The sequence below is a fragment of the Callorhinchus milii genome, unplaced genomic scaffold (assembly GCF_018977255.1).
Source record: "Callorhinchus milii isolate IMCB2004 unplaced genomic scaffold, IMCB_Cmil_1.0 Scaffold5, whole genome shotgun sequence".
In the NCBI taxonomy this organism is placed as follows: Eukaryota; Metazoa; Chordata; class Chondrichthyes; order Chimaeriformes; family Callorhinchidae; genus Callorhinchus; species Callorhinchus milii.
In genome coordinates this window covers 38,038,348-38,057,073 of record NW_024704746.1, presented here as the reverse complement: position 1 = coordinate 38,057,073, position 18,726 = coordinate 38,038,348, and the positions used below count along the sequence as shown (strand labels likewise).

The 18,726-nt window shown below is 41.1% G+C and overlaps 1 protein-coding gene across 1 annotated transcript in view; it reads left to right on the top strand.

The window, feature by feature from the left end:
* Window positions 1-18,726, top strand: part of LOC103185349 (transmembrane O-mannosyltransferase targeting cadherins 2) — a 97,084-nt gene that overhangs the window by 53,016 nt on the left and 25,342 nt on the right. Inside the window, 5 exon segments of the mRNA XM_042335612.1 lie at window positions 8,067-8,399; window positions 8,402-8,894; window positions 9,050-9,164; window positions 14,465-14,550; window positions 16,011-16,195. Of these exon segments, the coding sequence (XP_042191546.1) occupies window positions 8,067-8,399; window positions 8,402-8,894; window positions 9,050-9,164; window positions 14,465-14,550; window positions 16,011-16,195 (1,212 nt within the window).

The window sequence follows — 18,726 nt, the reverse complement described above, 5'->3', positions numbered from 1 at the left end:
TGGTCTGTAAGCTACAGCTCTATCCATTTTGCACTAATTACCAATACAGCTCCATTCCTTATGACATGATGCTTTCAACCCACAATCGTTCGACCCAAAAGTGAGAGTGCTGCTAATCATGCCAATTATGTGTAACTGACATTTCTAAAATTTACAGGGTACAGTCTAAAATCTTTGGAAGTCAAGTGTTTCTCTAATTTCACAGAGTGCGTATTCTTTTACCAATAGTGCACCATTGCTTTCAAATTTCAGAATGTCAGAGAGGATTCTGTTAATGCTAAGAAAGAGCTCAGTGCATTAATCAGTATAATGTGTAGTGGCATGTATACACATGATCTGTTAATGTCAAGGCAATATTTTACTGTACCCACTGGCAAAGAAGAGAGCAGGAGCTTAATACATCAATTTGTTCTAAATCTGCAATTGAGAAATACTGTTCTTTGTTGTTTAGTGACATGTGGCCATTAGCTTGGTGATATCATCTTTGGGTATTGGGTAGATGTAGCCATTAACGTCTTTACCATTTCCATTTAACGCCAGCAAAACTCCAAAACAACTGTGAAGTCCTTTGTGATCCACATTACTAAAATTGCAAAGAAATTGTGATCTGCCTTTTGCGGGATGTTTAATTGTTCATTGTTGAGCTTGTGATCAGCCCCATTTAACTTGTTGTATGTTGTGTGGCCATTCACTCGCAATCATGTACTACACTTTGGTGCCAAATGCTAGCTTCAGCTTGAAACCATATTGAATAGACAACTATTAACCATTAAAGTTTACAATGATATCCACATAACTCCATGGAGCCTTGCATTAGAGCATGCAAGATGACTTGTAACATCAGTAATAGGGATGATGGTGTGATGATGACAGCAATTATTACATCGGGTTCTATCTACAGCATTGGGTACCAAGCAAACCCATTTGTTCCAGCCATTTTCTTGACTGACATTGTTGCAGTTGCTTCACTCTGAACAAACAATTAGGTACATATGTTCGTAGTCATGTCATTCTCGTCTCTGAGTTAGAAGGTTGTGGGTTCAAGCTCCACATCGGGACCTTGAGCTTCTACTTTCACCCCAGTGACATTTTTGATTTCAAATTGCCTTCAAATAAAAAGCAGGTTTGCCTACAAGGACAAAGTCACTACACTTTACGTAAAGCTGTGTGAAGTGCCTTGAGACATTTTGAGTTGATAAGTCACAAGGAATATTATCACTTAACAGATCAGCACTACTTATATATTAACCTGCAAAAGAAAGTTAGAGCTCATCGAGTTCACATTACAAAATAGTTTTGAAATGGTTGGAAGGAATTTGACTGTACACACAGCCATTATGATAAATGATGCCTCAGTATACATGTTAGCTTCCAACTAAGGAAACACAGATTAAAATATTGTACAAATGTTTGCTGCAAATGGAGAGATTTTATCGGACAGAGCTTGTGATTCTTGCCCGAAGTCAGCATAGCTTTCATTTGCCTTCGTGTTTTTTTTATTATCTTTTTATTTACTCCCAAATAAACTTTTTTACTATTTTACTGTTCAATTGCCTCCAAGCATTAAGCACAACCAAACTGGAGGAACAGATTTTATGCATTTATAAGCTTAAATTAGGTCATTACCGTGCATCAGGAGCAGGAAGACTTGCCACTGATCAGAGCACCTCTTTGGGTGCTAAGTTTTAGTTAATGATAACAAAATTGCAGTCCTCACAAGCAGGAATGCTGGGCTCTCACATGATTTTCTTTCTCTCAGCGATACTTAAGAAAGTTTGCTAAACAGGCTTTATGTCCATTTCTTAAATGGTTTGAGGAAGTTCGGAGCTCCAGGGAAAGTTTTTCACCCAGATGTATTTATTTTTGTTGATTTTGTTACTGTTTCTTCTTGTTGTAAAATACTACAACACACCATTTGGAAGCAAAGTCTACTCCCATCCCCTTCATTTTTGATATCTACTCTTTGAACCGTATTGGAAACCTATTGGAATTGATCATTGATCAGGTGCTTGCTGTATAATCTGCATGTTACATTTAAATTGTTTTAGAGCACTGAAGCATCTGTTAAAAGTGCAGTCTACACCAGAATGGTAGCTCAGCATTTATGGGGCCAATAGGCGCAGAAGTGAAAATTTGAAATGTTATATCCTTACATGACACTGCAATAAGAACAGTCACAAGCCCACTAAGATAAGCATGCAATGTAGATTTCAGTTTACTGCAGTACCAAACCACTATGCATTGTCCGGGTGATATTTTCATCCTGCCTGTACCTTGCCCTGCACCATTGTTTTCTTTTAATTTGTGGATTTTGGTGTAGCAGAGATAAAAGAGCAGGAGCACCGGGCAGTGTATTGTCTTTCTAGTTCAGGCCATCAAAGTTCACCTCATGAGCTGCCAGGTCACCTATAGCATGGGGCAAATGCAGAGTAAAGCTACTCTTACTGTGCCCGGTCAATGGACTTTAACACCAAACTCAGAAGAGGAACTACCAGTGTGACATTGCTATTTCCCACATCAGCTCCACTGAGTGTGAATGACAATCTAAGGACAATTTTGTGCTGTGTGTTTTAAGTCCACTAGGAACTGGAACGAAACAGTGCAAACACAGAACTGTTATCAACAGAGACGGGAGATTGATTCCCTCTGTCTGGTCTGAATTAAAACCCAAGCCCCAGAGGTGAAATACTGTATTATATTAATGTTCCAAAGCACAGCCATCACTTAACTTCCCTGGGATTCTCTCTTTACAATGTATTTTAGTTGGAAAATTGTTTTAGACAAACCCTTGTATTTTGGCATTGTTGACTTTCTTTAAGATCTTCCCAGAGTTGATAGATGTAGAAAACCATCACCGTGCTTAAGAGTATCCAAACCTGTTTGAGAGTTACATATGTGTGTGCCACCTACACTTAACTTGGAGGAACTCACTGTACTCTACTCTAATATCCTAATTCCAGAGAGTATTAGGGACAGGTTGGCAAGAGCTTAGGTTTAGGGACTCCAAATGTATGCAGGGTGGTGTTGGAGTTTAACCAGATAAAATCACATTGAGAACACGATCTGGCATTTTTTTCCACTGCTAGTCCAGCTGGAAACCATCCTATCTGTTAGGGCTTTGGCTGGCAAGGTTAACAGGACCAAAAGAATCCATGCTCCCATTGACGGTTCTCCGTTCTTGCCGATGAGCTGGTTTGGTGGTCTGCCGTCAGGAGTGGTTCAGGAACCGGAGTTATGGAGAAAATCTCTAACGTTTTGCCAAAGGCTGGGAAATGTTTATGTTAAGTATTTATCTTCAGAAGTAAATTCTGTATGAACAGAAGAGAGTCGCACTTAAAACTGCATGTGTTCCTCACTGTTCCCCACGGAACTGCTGTCATTGCCAGTACTGTAAAGTTACATCAAAGCTTATGAAGTATTACAGCTGTAGGTGTGATCATGGGTGTGCTGAGCATTTGTGGTTGATCTGTCAGGGCATCGAGGAGTAAAGTAACTCAGCATCTTCTCACCTGAGGAATGGTGGACAGATTGGGTTACATCACATATTTCATCTGTTGCACCTATTCTGGACCAGCCGCGCTGCTCTCTCAGGAGAGATTGCTTTGAGCTGTGCAGATCAAAACACTGCAGATGCTACAATTTAGGGAAATTCACAGCTTGCCTGATCCTCTGGGAAAGGGATTCTATGGATGTGGCTTCACCGTACATCAATATGTTGCATCTCGTTTGCTCTTGGATGCCTGCCCAGTAGGGAGCACACCTAAGGATGAGCCCATTTTGCATTCTGTGGGTATTCTGGTGAAAGCACTTCTCCTATAATGAGAAACTACAATGAGGAGGTTCGATCTTTGATCCAACTGCAATAGACCTGGTTCAGAAGAACCATAAACATAGTTCAACTCGCAGAGAGCAGCTAAAAGTGTACACGTGTATATTATTTGTGTGTGTGTGGTGTATGTTTTTACTTATGATTTTTCTTGATCTGTTTCGTCAGGACAAGTAACTTTAGTAATCACACAGTTCACAGAATGCTTTTTATGTGCTTGTCTAAAGTATTCATTTCTAAGTAATCCATAACATTCAATTATTATGATTCATGTCGAAAGCAATGGCTCTCGGGGAGTTTTTGATCAGCAACATCCTGTGAAAAAGCAGTAAACAGGAGCAACAGTTTGTTACTGTACATACACATCTTTGCAAAGTTTCATTATATCAATTACTGTTCAGGTGTCCATCAAGTTAGAGGTAGTGAGTGAACATAGACGTAAGTAAGTGAATAGTGCTGAGGTCCTTTGTTCAACTGGGTTGAGCCAGCCATGTTCCCACTCTGTAAAATTTCTCCTGGGCCTTTTCTAGGCTACCACTTTCCTGTGCACCAGCTGAGTGCCGATATCAGCAAAATGCTTCTGGCCTTTCACTGCTGCCCTATTGCCCTGGGAGATTGTATTGATTTACAGACCAATCTACCCTAACCTTCCTCTGTCTCCCTTGAGGAAAGGGGGCCAATTTCAGGAGTCCCAAATTTTCTGTATTCTTTAAGCACTTTATTGATAAAGGAAATCCACCTCTGAATCCCAGAACTCCGCAGCATTTGTTTACGCTCTCTCTGACAAAACATTTCATTTTCTTTTTACGGACCTAACCATGTATTGGAGATGGAAATGTGGGCCAACAGTTACATGCAAGGTGAGTGCATTCCTCAGAGTTCATCACCTCAGGGCATGGACAGGAAGGCAAATTTACGTTTCCAAGAAAATCTGTATTTTATAATAGGCGAATTACACTTCATGGTGAAATTCAAGCACAGCCCGATTTGCCCTCTGTGCATATTGGGGGAAAATATTGCCCGAAGATGTTTCAATAAATAATTTTTAATATGACCAATGATGTGTGTCAGTACTGCTGACAGGAAGATAGTAATAATGCTCTCATGCTGACAGCATGTGTTGCCTACCAGGAAGCTCGTAGGGAGTTCCTGGCTGGCACCTAACGTCCACCTAGTGAGGGCTCAAACCCGCGCTTGTCGGATGTCAAATGACTAACTAGTAACTATCTTCCTTGGGAGATGGAGGTTAAGTGGATCTCTTTGGAGCTGAACCTTCCTGTACATCAGCTGAGTGGTGACGTATTTGGCAACGGATTGTCAGAATCCAGCCAGCTCTCTGTGGCAGTCATGATAGTCCAGTTCCTGAGTCAGGCGGGTCCATAGTACTCCAGGACACTGCAGATGAAGGGTAGACCAGTCACTGGGCGCAGGGACTCTGCCCACTCATCTTCGTTAACATGCAAGCCAAAGCCTTAATGGGTAGGGTAGTCCAAGCTGGACAAGCAGCAGGAAAGCTTGCCAGTCAATGATCTCAGAGGCAAGCTGTGCAATTTAGTTAGTTAGAGTCTAGCAGTACCCCAATGCACACTCTGGGGTCCCCAATCCTTGGCTCTTGCTAACCTGCATCTAATACTTTCCAGAATTAGGTAAGCAGAATGTGCACATTCCATTCCAATAAACATCTCAGTAATTTCAATGTATAGGTGGGATGCATGTAACTCAATTTGGTTCTGGTTACACTTAAACTCGGTGATGGGTTTCCACGTGTGTCAAGACACCTGGCTGATAAGGATTCTACTTTGATAGAAATTTGGCAACTTTATTTGCATTTTTTGTTTGGAACAATTAAATATTTCAAAATAAGCTTTGTCCTCCTAACTCAAGTGAGTTTATCCAGTAAGAAACTAGTCAAAGCAAGGATTATTATTATGATTATATAAGCCATGCAGATCAGAAAGGTCCCAGTCTGTGGTGAGACAGCTTATCGCAGCTGGAAAGCACCAGGGATGCTTCAATCGGCTCTAGTATCTCAGGTCAGTCAAGGAGGAAATCCAGGGTTCCCACTGCAGATTGAGATTGAGCTACCAAGTGACACCTGGTAGAGATATGCACAAATCTGATGGTTGATGACTGCAATTCATGTGCCTCCCCTCCTTCCAAACCAGTCAACTAGCACTCAACACTCCCTGGCTAGGCTTATAAATACGGCCACTTTGTTGAGCAACTGGAGAACACCTGAGCCCATTGGAAGGAATGAGGGCAGTAGAAAAAATGGATAAAGGAAAAAAAGGGAATAAAAACACTGAAAAAAATGCACATAATCTTTAAATGAAAAGTTTTTTATTTGGTCCAATTCAACCTGTGCACACGAAGATTGTCAAGTGTGGTCCAATGAAGGAATAATTTGCATCCTGTCAGAAATCAGTGGAAAAGCATAAACTTGGCTCAGCTCCAGATTTATGTTGCCTGAAATGCACCGTTTGCAAAGGAATTCAATTTACCTAAGATAAAATTGGCCAAAGCTTGGTTTGGGCACAGCCTGCTCAGCTGATCCACATTCAGATCAGTGACTTCCCCCCCCATCTGAAGTTTGCACACGTCCTTTGTGCAACAATTGATGCTTTTCACCTGCAATAATGGATGAGAGGCAGCAACTGCACTTTCAGAAAGTGTTAAGTGAGAAAGTTACCAACAAGTTACTTCCTGAATTCATTCACAACAGGAAGACAAAATGACATTTTTTTATTAACCAGCAAAGATTTTGAAAGAGGGCAGCAATTGTTAGGTTTATAAAGGCTGCGCAATGGGGGCAATTTTAGGTCTTGCAATGGGGCTGAAGCAACATTAAGTGTAAGTGAGCACGGTATTTTAGACACTCAATTGCAAGTGCATAATTCCAAGTAATAAAATAAATTAATGGAGTTACATTACCTACGTATAATTTACTGAGGTCTATAAAATATCCTTCCAAGAAAGTTAAGATGCAGCGAAGCGAGGTTTGGTACAGTAAGAAAATGATCCCAGTAGGATTTACACAGCATCTTTGGCCAGCTGTAATTTGTTTTTGGTCACAAGGTTAAATTAAATTCTCTTAAGAATAACAATTTGCTGGAACTGAAAACAACCAGTCAGTAAATTGTGTGGACAGAACTACTGCATATCCAGATGTAGGATCCGTGCCACTTTGCTTCACCACACAGGCTGCACCACGGGGTAGCATTCACCTGGAGACTTGGTCTCCTGATCAGAAAGGCAATTGTTGCAATTTTCTGGTGAGGGATTTCAACCCGGATTAAAAAGGAAAAACAATATTCTGGATGTGTGGAAGCAACGTTGCACTATCAGCCTAAGGAGACTTTTACAATAAAATATAAACAATTGTTTTCAATTCTACCAAGTCTTATGGGGGTTGAAATTTCACCTGGGTCTCAATTGACTTTATTTTTGTAGTAATTCAGAGCGTCCAGAATTTGGCAAATTGTTGAATAACTTAACCTGATTTCCAGTAATGCTTAAAAGAACATACAGAAAACTGGCTTGAAAATTAAGGCAGCATTTAAGAATTTCCCACATTCTGAAAACTCTGAAATGCTAGGAAAGTAGAGTATATCAAAACTCAGGTAAAATGTATGCCCCACAATATAGTGCAGGACATTAGATACCCATAGCAATTAAATATTTAAGCTATGAGAGGCAAAGATCAGACAGAGGTCTCAGGATTACATATTGTAGTGCCCACCCCCCTGCCCCGCTTTACCAACATAGGTAGTTCAGAGTGGCCTGTGCACTGCAGTGAGTGTTACCATAAAGCATCGTTTTATAGCTGTAACTTTCCAATTTCTCTTGCCTATGCATTGAAAAATTTAACGCAAGAAGTTTTCCTTTTAACTACATTAAACTTTTATTCAATGTGGAGGTTCTGCTGTTCACCTTGGGCTTTGAAGCCTGTTCCCATAATTGAACATTTCATTCATAACAGGAGTTAGGAATGTATATGTTGCCTAGTTCTTCCTATTTTTTTCATAGACTGTTTTCAGTGTATAATTTGTGGTTATTAGCTGTTGCCTATATAGGATTCTAGTCTACAAAATTCAGTCGTTTTTCCCATTTCAAGTGTCCTTTTGATATTTTCATGCTACTTGGGAAGTTTGTACTAAATATAAAAAGCCATTATTGCTTGAGACCCATTCATTAATTCATTGCTTTCCCCCCTAATTCTTCTGTTTTCTGTGTTTTTCAGAGGCAGGTTACTTCGCTTTTGCTAAGGGTGGGGTTGTTGGCAGCCTGGGGTGCCACCTTACTGGGGCTCCGCTTATACTGGATGGGCAACAAGCCACCAAGCTTCTCGAAATCTGACAACCCAGCAGCGGACGCAGACAGCCTGCTGACGCGCACCTTCACCTTTCACTATTTGCCAGCACTGAATGTCTGGTTGCTGCTGTGCCCAGACACTCTGAGCTTCGATTGGTCCATGGATGCCGTGCCACTAATCAGCAGTGTCGGTGACTGGAGGAACCTTCACACTTTATTGTTCATTGTGGGACTCCTGCTTCTCATCTCTACGAGCCTGAAGGTGCTCCAAAAGACCAAGCTTGCAATGGGAAAGCAGCGCTCAACGACAAACAGAATACAAATGGGCACAGCTGCCACTCAGCTCTGGAGTATGGGAACTCTGAACACGGGTTTTATTTTAGACCGAGAACAGACAACCTTATAATGAATGAATCAATTCAGGGACCACCACTTCCTTTAACAGAGAACACTGCCATTTTCTCATTAACGCTGTTAATAGTGCCATTCCTGCCCGCCACCAACCTCTTTTTCTACGTGGGTTTTGTGATAGCAGAGCGTATCCTGTACATTCCAAGCATGGGCTTCTGTTTGCTGGTAACAGTGAGTTTAAGGGCCCTCTCTGTCCGAATGAAGAAAAAAGCCTTTAAGAACCTGGTTTTATCTGCAGCTGCTGCTTTAGTTGTCTTATATGGACTGAGAACCATAGTGAGGAACAGAGACTGGCATGACGAGGAAATGTTGTATAGGTCAGGGATAAAAGTGAATCCGGCTAAAGGTAAATCATTTTAATCTCATTGAAAGCGGGGGCAGGGGGTTGGAGGAGGAGATGAGGAGGAGAAAAAAATAAAAAGGAGCTTGATGTTAAGATGATGTGTCATGTTTAATTGGATTCTAGCACCAAATTGAACAACTGCTTTCTCTTCCTGGCAGCGTGGGGTAACCTCGGGAATGTTCTGAAAAGCCAAGGCAAGGTTTTGGAAGCTGAAAAGGCCTATAGAAACGCCTTGTACTATCGTAGCAACATGGCTGATATGCTTTATAATTTGTAAGTATGCATGACTCAACTGCTGGCCTTATTCCTAACCAGGTCAATTATAAAACGTGCAATGAATGGCTCTATTGATCTATTTGTGTGACACAGATATTGTTTGCTGCTACAATGAATAGCTGTAGCAGTGTTTTAATGAATCCTGTTCCCTGTCCCACTCAGACAGCACAACTTCTTTTATAACATCCCTTAGTGGAGGGAAAGAAAAAGTTTACCCACATTGACCATCAATACCTTCCCTTTTCTTCCTCGATTAAAATCCCCCAAATGTCAATATGGAATAAATATTCAGCAGGTTCTTTCATCTTTTCCTGAGTGGCAGCTCCTATTATGCATTCAACCCGCCCTCCTGGGTTAGGTAGGCATTGTTTCAGGTTCAGCAGAGTAGTCATGCAGCAGCAGCAGTAGCAGCACATTATACCAACAGCAGGGCACCTCCATTCTTCACTCACTAAATGTCACCGGCTGTTTTGTTGTGGGCTCCTGTTCACGAGAGTTCAACAGAGACTGCAAGGGCTCAGTTCGCTTGTGGTCACTCATGGGTATCAACCAGAGTCGAACAATCTTCCTCCTTCTTCTCCTCCTCTCTGCACATTTTTTTTGATTCAAACACTGTAAACACTGACCTGATTCCCCGCCCGATCTGCTGCACCATCAGTGAGCGAGCTTTCCACCATTCTGTCTAGAATTCCGTTTTGTAGTCCCTTCACATCGCCCTTTCCCCTCTGCTTTTAAAGTCCACCTTAACACTTGCGTCTTTGATTGCGCTTTCAGTTATTTTTACCCCCTTCCCTCTACACCTTCTCCAAGGTCCTCTCGCCCCCTCCCACCACCCTGTTTCCTGGCGTAGGTGCCCAGTCATTTGTGTGAGCCACTTTGAGACACTATACGCTCACACTGAGAAAGGTGCTATATAAACATAAATTGTATTGTATATGCTAAAAATACATAGAATAGTTCAACTTCTTACATTCTATCGGAAACTACAGCATGTCTGGACGTTTCAAGCCAAACTTCATTTCCCCTTTCACCTCTTCCTGCGTAACAAATACTCACATCCTGACTTTTGTAATGATGTATTAGCTGCAGGAAGGTTGTAGTTCATAGTAAAGAGACACAAGGTCCAGACCTTAAATCTGCTCAAAGAAAAAAGATCATGGTTCTAAATCAGTACCATAAGCAACCTCTCGGCTTCCCAAGCAGATGCCTGTAAGTTCTGAGCAGAAGCCTGTGTGTTCTGAGCCTCAAAGCTTCATTGTGTTTATTCTATCAATTGTGGGCCAGTGTGTTGGACAGAATATCTTGTGGAACTAAAGTGTTCCAAATGGAGGATCAGAAATATAAACCTGGTTTCTCTCGACCTCCTTTTCATGTTACATTATACCAGCCAATTGATGGCAGAAGAACAATTCTGTTCCCCTAAACAAGGTGCATTGAGGCATCCATAGTCTAGACTGACCCATCATCAGAAGATTGTCCACAAAGCACTAAAATGAGTATTGGACATGGTAGTTTAATGCATTGTTGGAAGAGTGAGACCGAGTTATTGTCCTTCAAATGAGACATTAAACCAAAGTCTTGTCTGCCTGTTCAGGTGGATGTTAAAGATCTCTGGGCACTATTCAAAAAGACGGGAGTTCTCCTGACATTGTGACCAATAATCTCTCAGTTAAAAATGGTCATTCACTTCACAGCTGCTTGTGGAACATTGCTGTGCATAAATTGACTTCCACATGCATCTACAAACACGTAGTCAGTACTCTTTGCAAAAAACTCTTAAGCAAAGCGCTTTGAGATGTTCTGACATTTTCTACAGTTTCCATTGATTAGATCAACAGTACAGCAAAATGCAGAAAATGCTATTCAAACGTTCACTGCATTGCAATTCCCGAGCAGAAGGAATCTCGGTCACAATTATTTTCGGGGAGTCTTAACTTTGATTTTAAAAAAAATGATTGAATACAGAAGAAAACCGTAACTTTTGCTTAAATTTAAACATACTTGTTCTTAAACGAGCTGGAATATCAAGGGATTAAATTACATGGCTCCTCAAATTCACCGGCTGATTAAACAGATGGGGACAGAGAACAAAAAACAAAGGGATAGTACTCTTGCCTCTGAGTCACATGGTTGTGAGTTCAAGCCCCAGATCAGAACTTTGACCTCAGAGCCCCCTCGTCTCCAGTGCAGTGCTGGGGCAGCGTCTCAATGTCAGAGACGCCATCTTTTAGATGAGACATTAAACAGAGGTCCTGTCTCTGTTTAACGTCCAGTTTTTTCCCTGTATTATGGCTAATAATCCCCCATTGCCCATTCACTTCATGGCTGTTTGTAGGACATTACAGAGTGCAACTTGATTGTCATGTTCACCTGTAAAGTACAGTCACTTTCATAACATGACAAGGCACTATATCAAATGCAGAATCCTAGCAATGTTGTCAAGTGCTCGAGGTGTTTGCAACTTTGCTTGTGGTTAGATGCAGAAAAACTCATGAAAGTTCTGTGGGAAAATATAAAGCAGAGCTATGAAAGATGCAGAGTGCAGGGCTGAATACTGCACACACTCACATGAGCACATCCCTGAGCTTTATTACCAAATGACTGGCAAGGCGATAAGCTTGGAATCTCAGCACACAACGTCATATATCAATATTACCACACTTAGCCTCTTATAGTATAGATCTCTATGCAGCGTGAATCTGCTATTAATTCAATTTCCGAGCAAAGCCCATGAGAGCCATGCCAATTAATTGATGGTATTAAATCAACAGAATAATTGTAGAATCGGTTCACCAGCAAGTCACTGCGGCAGTCTGCACGAACTTGATGCATTACTGTCTGGGGTAATGGCTTTCAGATAGTACATCAAGGAAGACTGTTTGTTAGTCTTACTGCAGTAATCACTTGAACTATATTTTTTAAACTAACAACCTGACTTAACCTTTTTAAATCAGGTGATCAATAAATCTCAACCAACTAAAGCTCTTGCAGCAGGACCAGTAAGTTGCACCAAAAATCGATAGGAAACTTTTGGATTGGTGTTTAAAAAAATGACCAGGGAGTTTCTCCCGATATTTCTGGCCAACCTTCCTGCAGTTATATTGGTCATTCATCTCCTGACTGCTTGTGGGACATTGGTGTGTGCAAATTTGCTGCCGTGTTCGCCTACAAGTACACAGTTCCTGTACTGAACAGTATTTACTGTGAAGTGCTTTGAGACATTACAATAATAATAATCATTCTTGCATTTGATATAACACCTTATCGTGTCTTCGGGACGTCTCAAAACGCTTCACAGAATATACTGTAAAGTGAATTGACTATAAATTTTGTGGGCGAAACGCATCAGCCAATTGCGCACAGCAGTGTCCCACAAACAGTCGTGGATTGAAGTGACCAATTTATTATCTTTTTAAAGAATTATTAGATGCCAGGTCAAACATAAGGATTATTATTATTTTGTAATTATTGTTATTTTCTGTGGGACATTCCTCCACAGAGAAGCAGCTGCATTTGCATTAATAACATTCAATTCTAATCATTTCTATTTTTGTTAAAGGGCTTTGACACATTTTATTTTTAAATTTAAAAGGTGCTGTATAAATTTTATATTATATACTTTGTGGGTGAAACAATATTTGACCTTACAACAGGAGAAAACAAATTATTGTGAGAGTTAAAACAGAATGGGGGAAGGAATAATATTGGACCAGCCAGGTCATTGAAACAATAAACGATTGAGCACTGATAACAAAGACAATGCAAAACCAAATGTCCTGGAGGTGTGAGACAATGAGTAAAGTAGCACACAGGGAAGTTGCATGAGGCACACAGCACAAGTATTTTTGGAGATGCTGCTTTAACTCTGATAAAGCATCACATTGTGAAGGTTTTGGCAGATGTGAAGTTCCAAAGCTGAAAATAGATCATCTATGAATGTTGCACTTCATAGGGTTTGTAACCAGTAATTATCCCGGATCCTGCACTTGAGCACTGTACATAAAAACATGAACATGCTTTCCTCAAGTGCCTTTAGTTTCGTCCACAAAATATACACTTTTGATTCACTATACAGTATAGCCTTGGGACGTCCTCCCGACGTGAAAGGCACCTTACAAATGTAATTTTGTTGATGTTGTATTCTGTGAAGTGCTTCGAGATGTCTCAATGACGGGATAAGACACTATATCAAATGCAAGGATTATTATTATTATTTCAGTGACAGTTTGGCTTTGTGAGTTGTACTCTAGGTTATAAGTTGGTCTTTTCAATCCTAGGCTGATTCTATAATGCAAAACTGGGGAAAGCACTGGATTGTCAGAGTGATATTCTTTGAATGAGAAGTTAAACTGAGGAACCTGCTGGACTTCAATATTTGAATAGAGAAGGGAGTTTTCTGTATGTGCCTTAGCCAACAATCCTCCAGATAGATTGGACATTCAACTCTCTGCTTTTTTATGAGACTTTTCACTAAGCAAAATAACTTGTTTGCCTTCAAAACAGTCGCTACACTCAACAGTACAGTAATTTTTCTGAAGTGCATTGAGGCATTTCAACATCATTAAGTGCTACAAAAATGCAAGTTCTTTCTTTTTGTTGTCTCTTACCTCAGTGATATGTCACAGCCTGACATCATGTCACTGAGAATGCTCAGTGTTAGCATTCTCGCCTCTGAGTCAGAAGGTTGTGGGTTCATGCCCCAAGTTGGGACTTGGAACTCAAATAGTTGAGCATTCTTGTGCAATTCTGGGGATGTCCTTCATGGTTGGCAGTGCCATCTTTTACATGAGATGCTAAACCTTGGTCATTCTGTTTGTGGAACATTGCTGTGTATAAACTGACTTCCTGCATACAGGAGTCCTGTAGCTCAGTGGTTAGAGCACTCGCTTTGCAAGCGAGAGACCTGAGTTCAATTCCAGGCAGAGGCGAAACCTTGGGCAAGTTTCCTTACTCCACACGCCTAATAATAATCCCTCCAAAAACCAAAAACAATAATAAATTGGTCATTTTCAATCTACGACTGTTTGTGGGACATTGCTGTATGCAATTGGCTGCCGCGTTCGCCCACAAATATACAGTCAATTCACTTTACAGTATATTCTGTGAAGGGCTTTGGGACGTCCTCCCGACGTGAAAAGCGCTATATCAAATGCAAGGATTATTATTATTATTATTTGTGTATGAAATACACCGTCGTTACACTTTACGGTATATTTGACGTGAAAGGTGCCATATCAACTGTAAAGATTATTAGTAATGACTTGGTTTCCAATAAAGATTTCACACTTTTGTTTCAGAGGTCTGCTTCTTCAGGAAAATGAGCGGTTCTCAGAGGCCCTGCACTACTATAAATTGGCAATTGGTTGCAGGCCTACCCTGGCATGTGAGTAATCACTGAACTCTGCTGAAAACATCAGCAAACCTTTGTGCTTCCAAACAGCTAATGAGTTGTATTTTTCTTGTTGCCTATGCTATCGAGGTTTTGGGGATATTTATTTAACACAAACCAAATGTAAGTTGCCCAACAGACATTACAATTAACCAATTAAAGTGTCACCAAAGAAATTTATGGCTATGTGCGTTTGCAGTAATAGTACTGACTTCACCCCAGTTTCTACTCAAGAAACTGAGAATATCTTTTTGCTGAAACCTGTTCTGATTTGTGTTATATTTGTGTTTAATCTGTAAAATATACTGCTTGGAAAATTCTGCCGTATGTTCCCGTTTGCAGTCCTCGGTGCTGGTACAAGTACCTTTGTTCAGAATAACAAGAGGTTATTCAGGAAGCTGCCTGTATGACAGCGCTTGTTGTCAGGTTTCAATTGCAGCTGGTGAATGGTGATGGTGTGCACCACCATATCAAAGCACTGGGGCCGCGCAGTTTGGCTCAGCTGTTTCTTGTGGGGTGGGATCCTGGTCTAGGCGGACCGGGCTTTTTCCGGATAGAAAATACGAAAAGAAGGGGTCAGTCCAGGGAGCAGATAGGCAAGTTTCTAGTGTAGGAGTGAGGGAGCTAACCAATAAAGAAACAGAGAGCTTTACTGATGGGACTATTGGGTAGAAGCCTTGTGCTGAGTTAGGGCTAATCTCAGCCAAGGTAGGAGTTGAGATGAGGTACTACAATTGGCCTGGTAACCCAGGTTGAGGGAGGGGAAAAATTAGCCAGGGTTTTCTTTGCTATCCAGAGACCCCTGCTGGAAGGCGCCAGTGCATTTAACTCAGGATCAGTGCCCACTAAGATCATCGATCAACCTGCTAACATTCACTATTGCACCTCGTGTCCATGCACAAAAATATTGGTCTCTGTATAGAGATACCTGAGGGTACCATAGACAGCAAAAGCACAACAACCTGCATTCATATTAGCTCCCTTCATGTAGGGTGGTGTCTCGAAGAGCTTACTCCAGTAGAAGGGAGAAAATAATCAGTTACCCTCAGGAGAGGAGAGAAAAGTAAAAGGGAGAAAAANTTAATTTACCAAATGGCATTGTGGCAGAAAGAGAGGGTAATTTACTTGTCTCAGATATGGTTATTGTGCAGCATGTTTGCAACTGCTTACAAGTGTGCCATACCTTAAACCTATTATGTTTCAGTGCTATTTAATTTCAGTCTTTAACTTCAAACTACTAATGTTTCAACCACAGAACCACGTTGTTTTGCGTTTTACATATGCTACTGTAAGAATAATTCACAACGCCCCTCTGCCAATATTCAGCAGTAGACATTCCAACCCAGTGGTTCAGAGCCAAAACGTCAGCTACACTCCTCGCACACGTAGCTGGTGAATCCCTCGTGTTTAATTAGCATTTCTGACAGCTGCTTATTCGCTCTTTTCCCCCACAGCTGCCTACTTGAACACTGGGATTATCCTAATGAACCAGGGCAGGTTGGAAGAAGCCAAGAAAACCTTTGTCATATGCGCTGACATCTCCGATGAAAACCTAAAAGACCCTCATACTCACAGGAGTTCTGTAACAAGCTGCTTATACAACTTGGGCAAACTCCTGCATGAACAAGGACAACATGAGGTAGGTAGGAGCAGAATAGAAAATTGAAATCAACTGCGACAAGGAGTACGTCAGAAGTCAGGCAAGCTGCTCATCGGCATGTTTCACTGTTACCTTCTGTGCCCTGAGGGGTTTATTCTCTGTTCCTGCCGGAGTTATATTCACAGTTTGAAAATAATCGTCACAACTCCAGTTCTTCCATGATCTGATACACTCGAATCTCCAATGGATTCAAGTAAAATTCAGTTAGAACGCATGTCACTTTCACTGGGGGAGAAAAACAAATGCCATTTTTTTTAGATGTGGGTTTAATATGGGTATGAATGCTAATAGTTTATTAGCAAGACATAGGCCTGGAGGCACTGAGAGAACGTTGACTGGTTGTTCCAGAAAACAAGGCCTGCTTTATATGGGTACTTAGGTCTCAAGCTCTAAACAGAAGGAGGTGTAGCGTTACATAAGCAATTAGCAAGCAGTCACAATGGATGTGCTGAGTGTAAATGGCAGAGTGGCTGAGTCTCTGGCCATTCTCACATGCTGGATTATTTTGTGGGGTAGACCCTGCTGGAATAAAGTCACTTGCACTTGGACTGTCATTTCAGGAAGAACAATTTCAACTGGTAGAGTGAGATTGAGAAGTTTCTTCAAAATTTAAAATGGGAATATTTTAAACAGGGAAGTCTCCACTAAGGACTCATGGGTCCCTGGTGCTAAGTTCTATTTTCAATAACTATCGTGCACCAAAATATGAATAAATCCATCCTGGTGTAGTTTTACCTTTGGGAAATGAAGTGGAGTCCTGTAGCTCCGTGGTTGGAGCACTCGCCTCGCAAACGAGAGCGATTCGATTCCCGGCCAGGCAAAATGTTGGGCAAGTTTCCTTAATCCACAGCCTCTGTTTACCTAGCAGTAAGTAGGAATCCGGTTGTTTGTCGATTGGCGGATCTCTTTTATGGGGGCAATAATTCCTTAAAAAAAATTGGTCACTCAATCCACGACTGTTCGTGGGATGCTGCTGTCTGCAACTGGCTGCCGCGTTTTGCCCACAAAACATAGTCAATTCACTTTACTGTGTATTCTGTGAAGCACTTTGACAAGTTTTGAAGGAGGTGATAAGGCGCTATATCAAATGCAAGGATCATCATTATTTTTACACTTCATGGTTGTGAGTCTGAGTAAAGATAAAGATTATAAAAAGTGAAGCTATGAATACTGGCACTGGATAGTGGGGCTGTCCAGGGAACAAGGTCAGGAGGGGATCTGCTGATTGATCAGAGGCAGCGGATCCACAAAATTCTTGAAGTGACTTAGTGAGCTCCCCCTCCTGTCCCATTGATTCTGTGGAAGATGATACAGGTTGACCTAAAATGATAATCTTACCATCCTTTTTTTTTTGGGTCACAGTCCCAGCAATAGAACTACTGAAGGGCTGCCAACATAGAAACAATTTTGACTGAATGCATTTGATTCTGGAAGTTTAAAAAAAATGTTTCAGGTTTCACAACAGAATTTGTGAAAATGTTTTGTCTTTGAAGCAAGATTAATGGTACTGAGAGTGAGTGGGGGTGAGGATGTAAACGGAGACAAGCTGAACATTTTCAACCATGGTAAATTATGTCTCAGCCTGGCTCAGTGGTAGCACTCTCACCTCTGAGTTAGAAGGTTATGGGTTCAAGTCGGGACTTGGAATTCATATAGTCTAAGCTGACACTCCAATGGAGTATTGATTTGTTGGAGATGCCCTCGGACATTAAATGGCGCTGTTCGATAAGAGAATGGACTGGATCCGTCCACACCTTCAAGAGTGAGATTGATAGATTTTTGGTAGGTCAGGGTATTAAGGGATATGGGGAGAAAGTAGGAAATTTGAATTGAAAGGATTAGCTGAGGAACAGATCAGCCATGATCTAATTAAGTGGCGGAACAGGCTCGAAGGGCTGAATGGCCTGCGCCTGTTCCCATGTTCTCCTTGTGTCCTAGCCAACAATCCCCCAAATAAAAATTGCTTGTTCACTTCATGGCTGTTTGTGGGACATTGCTGTGTGCAATTGTGCTGCCATGGTTGCCTACAAATACGCAGTCACTCAATTTAACAGTAAATCCTGTGAAGCACTTTAAGACGTCCTTCCGGCTTGATAAGGTGCTATTCCAAATGCAAAGATTATTATTATGATCGAGGCGCAAACTGGATGAAAGAAGAAAGCACGGACAATTATTCATGAAATTCAGAAATAAAATGTGGAATTATTTTAATAATGACATGATTTTTAGTTTGCTCAACAGAACCAAGTTAGTAAATAGTCCCATAAGCAATCAGCCCTTTTTTAAATAATGTAAACTATTTCTAATAGTGACAAAACACCATACAAATTGGCCTGGGATTTCTTGTGACATGTCACGAACATAATCAGATTGCTTCACGAATACTCAGTGCAGTTTCAACTAAAAGCATGATAAGCAGCATGATTGAGCATGGGTTAACTCAGCTGTTAAACTCTGCAAATAAATGAACACACTCCCCCTCTCCCAGAACTATAGCCGTACTGGGAATG